At 37.6% G+C, this 6083-nt stretch overlaps 1 protein-coding gene across 1 annotated transcript; it reads right to left on the reverse strand.

The window, feature by feature from the left end:
- Positions 1–1730: 1730 nt before the first annotated feature.
- LOC118035985 (monocopper oxidase-like protein SKU5) lies at positions 1731–5849 on the reverse strand. Its single transcript, XM_035041658.2, has 9 exons — positions 5496–5849; positions 5125–5234; positions 4675–4945; positions 4443–4581; positions 3550–3916; positions 2859–3224; positions 2674–2752; positions 2173–2372; positions 1731–2078 (listed from the first exon to the last, which is right to left on the reverse strand). Exons 1-9 carry the CDS (start codon positions 5637–5639, stop codon positions 1976–1978), a joined length of 1779 nt encoding a protein of 592 aa, XP_034897549.1. The 5' UTR covers positions 5640–5849; the 3' UTR covers positions 1731–1975.
- Between the last annotated feature and the right edge of the window lie 234 nt (positions 5850–6083).

Here is a 6083-nt window from a genome sequence, read left to right on the forward strand (position 1 = left end):
TAGGGGTTGGTGTCGATGTTGTTGATTGCACAAATATTGAATTGTGTTAGGGCTCCTAATCATGTTCGACCATTCTTTCTTCGGGCTGAGCTATTATCGGGGTCTAAATAAAGGTGATGGGTCGGTTGGAAGAACCTTCATTACAATCATTTCTAAATACTTACTCGAGTAAGCTAATGAGGCGAGTCATGCTAACTTTCAAAGACTCCAACTCTTTTGGGAAATGAGCATCATAATGAACACGCTCTTCATCTTTTCTATTTCTCAGTCGAAATCAGGTAATGTAGACTTTACAGACTGGAGCTCTTTGGGGACCTATATCTCAACTTGGAGAATGCATGTATGTTATTTACAATAAATAAAAGTATGTGTGTGAATGCAAATATGTGCACCTGCACATTGGGTAGGGATGGTGAAAAATCCATAATCTAATTATCTCATATGTTTTTTAGAAAATTATAGTTTTAGCTCAAAAAATCATGCAGAGTTTAGGATAATTGATCAAATTTGGCTTACAGTCAACAAATACCAGAGACTATGGAAAATTGATGTGAAAAATGCATTTTTTTTCATGGAGAGTTGGATTAAGAAATCTAATGAACCAACTTGCAGGTTTTCAAAATCAAGATCATCGTAAATATGTGTGTAAGACGAGAAAGTCTACGAATTAAAACAAGTACTAAGAGCTTGATATGGTAAGATTGCTGAATTTTTTATTCAATAAGGTTATTTAGTAACACCTGTAGATTTCAGCATGTTTGTAAAAATTGATGGAAGAAAGTTGGTTATCGGAGCTGATGATTTAAGCATCGCTGGGGATGACGTGGCATAAATTCTTCAAACAGTAGAGGAAGAACGCCGCCGAACAACAACAATGGCAACTCAAGAGAGTGCAATTGATGATTGATCTACATCAACGCGTAGATTATATACAGTTTTTTTTGTGTTGTGGTAATTAGTCAGCATTTTGTTTGGCAGCGAATCTAGTTTTTCATTCAAGAATTAAACATGTGAAAGTGCATTATCATTTTATCATAGAAAAGATGTGGCAGCAACAAATTAAGTTAAGATCGATCAAAACAGATAATCAAATTGCAGACTTGTTCACAAATAGCTTAGGTAATGGTAAATTTGAATTCTTTCGTCATCAACTTAATGAGGTAAAAGGAGGACTTCATGAGGTACAAGGAATGGCAGCTGATGTTCTTGTTCTGTTTTGTCAAGGATATTTATGAGCCGTCTCGACTGATCAAGTTAAGCAATAAAAAAAAAAGGGGCTGTTCGCACGCAAGAACATACAGGGAGTTATTCTACACAATGGTGGCCTCTCCCAAAAAGGGAGCAAACAGACATGATGATCCAGCTAGGGTGGCTGCAGCCGACCGTGTGGTACAAGGGACCACACGGAGAATCTAAAAGAAAGATGTTTCCAAATTCTACGATTTGTATGGCCTCAATGCATTACAGTTTCTACGTTAATTGTCACTTTCAAGTATAAATGCTCCGTGTGATTTACTAAGATCTCAGGCATACAAGGATAAAATTTTACCTCGATAGATCGCTCTCCAGCACTGGAGCCCTGCGTATCAAACCTCAAAAGCATGGACATTTTGAAGGAAAAATGCCTGGTTTTTCTAGTATGGATGATTCATCAAAACTCAACAGCTGGAAAGTAAAAAAAGTTGCATACCACATTCTTCGATAGAGGGAAAGCATGTAAAACAGCTTCGTGAGAAGTAAAACTGTATTCAATACTTGATATTGCCACCAGTGCATAGCTTACAGGTATTAAAAGAATGATAATCCCAATAAATTAAACCAAAAAACCCAGGGAGGAGACTAAAATACATGTCAAAATCACCGAAAATTATCAACAGAACTAGAATTACACAACTAAGCACTCACAACCACAAACTGTTCTAAGAAGACAGGCTCGAACAAGCAATGACAAAAGGCAAGTTATCACAGGGGAACATCAACCAAAAACGGACATCAAAGCACAGACAGCCATCAGCAGCATGAACAATAGCTTTGATCTGTTACCTGTGGTTGATACTGCAAAAGAAATATCTTCTGGCCTGAAAGAAAGAAAGAAAATGTACTATGAGAATCATGTCACACCTATGAGATGACTTTGAAGAATGTTAAAATTAAACGGGCAATGGTCTATACTTCTGCAATTTGCTAAGTTCACCACAAAAGAGGGCGTTGTCTGGAATGGGCAACTCGGTTTTGTTAGTCTCCTCTGGATTGACAATTCTGACATACGTTTCCTGGCCAAGATACCAGGAGTCCAGGTTTTCTGTTCTGAGGTTCCAGACTCCAACATTGTCAAGTGAAACCAAAATTGCCGTCCAAGCTCCAGGATAAGCCTATACAGAATAGGAGATTATAATCAAGTTGCAAACAAGAAACAAAATAACTATATGGATAGTCTGCGCTACTAACTAGCTTGTTATAGGTGTTGCCATGTCGGTATTAACACCAGTTAATGACTAGCAAGCAGCTAGTTTAACCTAATCATTTTTTCCTCAGTGTGCCCAATCTCTTTATTAAAAAATGTGAAAAAATAGCTAGAAAAACTTTACAGGAGAGGAAAAAATGATGACTAAAAACTGTGACAACCAGGATTTTCAGAAACACTGAATGTATAAAAATCTTTCAACAACATACCTGGACTGTGGAGCGTGCAATGCCATCCCACTTATTATATGTGCCCCTGCTGTTCTCTGTCCATTCACCATAATCCATCCTGAAATAAATCAATGAAGCGCTTGTGACTGAATCTACATTCTCAAAACCCTTTATACACATTGATGAATGTAATGAAGTGTTTGAGGATGGAAATGAATTCCTACCCCACAACAAAAACCGCATATCCACTTAGGTGATAGCTATGCATCTTGGTGTCATTGTTCTGCAGAATGACTTCCATAAATCCCCTGTATGTTCCATTGATCACTGATGTTGCCATTTTAGGTGGTCCTGTAAGGGGGGTCTCCGGGAAATCAAGCTTATACGCACCCTTCACTTTGAACTGGTCTGCAAGCCTGATTGGAGTAGTAGGATTGACAAATGATATCCCACTGAGAGTTGCTCGTCTTTTCCCGTTAATTGTTACCAGTGGCTTATTTTTCAACACGTAAACATCGGTCACATTGATTGAGCCATATCTGAATGAGCCTTGAGGGTTGGGACGTGCACCACTTGCAGAAACATTCCATCTACACAGTTTGACCGTAGATTCCTCACAGTAAATTATAACGAGCAAAGTTTATAATAACGTGAAAATTCTCTAATACAGAAATGCAATTCCGTTAAAATTTGATTGCAAGGTTATAATACAATATTTTCCTTTGGAGCAGCAAGGAATAAGTAGCTTATTTAAGGTCCTGATTTTTCAAAATTTTGAAGCACGCAGTACTTTTTTCTCAAATCACAGTTCCTTTTCTATTTATAGGGAAAGATGAAATTATTAATCAGGGCACTCATTAAGTTCAGAATTGCTAAACAATGCAGTAAGGCATTTTAACCACCATAGAAGCCAACCTGATGGATCTTGCTTGGTTCATTGAGAAGGTTTTGTCAAACTCGTCATTAGGTGCCTCTGGAAGGGGACCCTTTGCCTTCCCCTTGGAATTTGTGTAATGCAAGATTGCAACACCAGTAACCCTTTTCCACTGCGATTCATTCACAAACCTTGCACTAGCTACAATGTAGTAATCAGCACTTGCGTTCTGATCCATTGTCACCAAAAAAGAATAAGATTGTCCTACATGTATATCTAAGCTAGTATAATTTTGTTGCACTGTATATGATCCCTCTGACTCAGCTAAAAGCAGATTGTGGTTCTGGATCCTGAAATTCAAACTAGTTGAAGTTCCAACATTGTGCACACGGATGCGATAGGTTTTCCCTGTCCAATATAGCAACATCAATTATTTAGAAGAGTGGGCTTGATCTTTAGGAACTCCATCATAAGCAATACAGTACAAAAACAGTACAAGGAAGTTTCATTCTAACATGATGCATCGATAGGCAATTAACATGAGAGCATATCTACAAATCTTTTGAAACTACCCTATTTCTTGAACAGGTCAGTCATTTAAAAAAAAAAAAATTGTTCCATTAAAATCTGGAGGCCAATGACAGAGTGTAAAATGACTAATTTACCAAATTCACAAAGAGAGTGCCATCTACATTATTGGTATTTCTTCCATCCCCTGTCATCACTCTACCCCTCGAATTGTCTCACAATAATACCCATGAAGAAAGGGTATATGGTTTGTGTCTAGCGATCATTAATTAATTAGGAAGGTTAAAGAGCTGCTGCAATGAAACTCAGGAAGAAATTCTAACAGGGGGAAGAAGCAATTCCATTTAGTAACAAGGGGGAGCAGTTATTAGGATCTATGTCAATATAACAAATGAAAACTAATCACCTGGTTGAACTTCAATGGTTTCAGAGTCAATGCCATCAGGGACAAGTGTTGTGTTATATTGGTAAGGGCCTTTGCCATTAATAAGAACCCCATCTGGCATCCCTAGATCTTTCCCAGCATCAAGAGCCTTCCTCAAAGCCTTCAATCCAAAATTAAATCAGCATCAAAATTGTAAACCAGACTCCCATTAGCAACCTGACTATTAAAGTTCAACATTTTAACAAATACTAACCGTGTGGTTCCTTTTGTACCAATCACCAATCAAAATGACAATGTCCCCATGTGGAGTATCAAAAGGAATTGGAATAATAGCCCTGTTGTTTATAACAAAGCTGCCAAATCCACCAGAAGCTCTCTGCATATGGAGAGTAGGGAAGTAAAAGAAACTCCCTATCTGATCTTTAACCTGAAACTGGTAAGTCCAGTTCCACTTTGGAGGAATTGGACAGTTAGTACCAAGAACCCCATCTTGCCATGAACTTCTCCTTTGTTGAATTCCAGACCTATAACATCCACCATCAAATTCCAGTCAGTAAAAGAGGTACATGTCACCGTTTATACTCTAAATCGCCACGTAATTTCACTGTTCACTAGCAAAGAACCAAACTTTAACACTGTGGCACTACAATTCACAGTTTAATTCAAAATTAGTAGCTAAAATGCAGCAAGGAAAGAAAAATACCAATGCATAAGTAGATTCTCATCCAATTTGTTCTTGACATTGATAGCAACATTGTTGTTAGTGGTCACATTGATAGTAGGACCAGGAAACTTTCCATTTATAGCAATAACCTGCAAAGCAAATGCAAAGTAACACCATCGCAGCATGACTCACAAGCTCACTTTATTCTACTTGTTAAATCTACAGCATTAACTTCGGGTTGCCATTTCCTAAGCAAAACTTAGCAGATCTGAAGCTAAAGATAGAAACTAAAGCAAAGCCATTTGTCAAAAATCAAAATTAAGTACACCCATATGAAAAGATCCACTGAAAGTACAGTAAAAAAGTTGACAAAAGGAGAAAGCAGAGGGAGAGAGATCTAAAGAACCAACCTGTTGAGGCACACCAAGAGGAGAAGCAGTGATGTAGGAGACCTCAAAGTCATAACTAACAAAAGGATCTGCAGCTAAACACAAGCTCAAAAGCAAGCAAATGTGGATAAGAAACAAAGCTAAAAACTTGCTACGCAAAGCCATCCTTTAAACAACTTTCGATGTTTTAGAACAAAAAAAGAAGTTAGAACGTAATTTTGTAGTTGGTTATGGTTTACATTACAGGACAGGACAGAGAAAAGGAAGAGAAGGAACTAGAGCCCGTTGTAGAGAGAGAGAGAGAGAGATTTTGTGGGTGTTTTTTGGACAGAGAGAAACGGCTCTATTTCAGTTCACTTTAATTTTAGTGGTGGTTTTTTTGGGCTGTGTCCAGAAATGAGTATAATTGTGTAAGAGTGACTGCTCCTCAAGCTTTTTGACGGTAACCGGTCATAATTCATGTGTGAAGGAGAGAAAAGGGAGGAGAGAGAACGGTAGATTCAGCTATGTTTGGCTGGGTGGTCCTATCATCATTTAATTAAATTTTCAGATTTTTTTTAATTTTAAATTATTTTTTAATTTTATAGATTTTTTTTACATGTTAATACC

This window comes from Populus alba, chromosome 1 (assembly GCF_005239225.2).
Source record: "Populus alba chromosome 1, ASM523922v2, whole genome shotgun sequence".
Taxonomy (NCBI): domain Eukaryota; kingdom Viridiplantae; phylum Streptophyta; class Magnoliopsida; order Malpighiales; family Salicaceae; genus Populus; species Populus alba.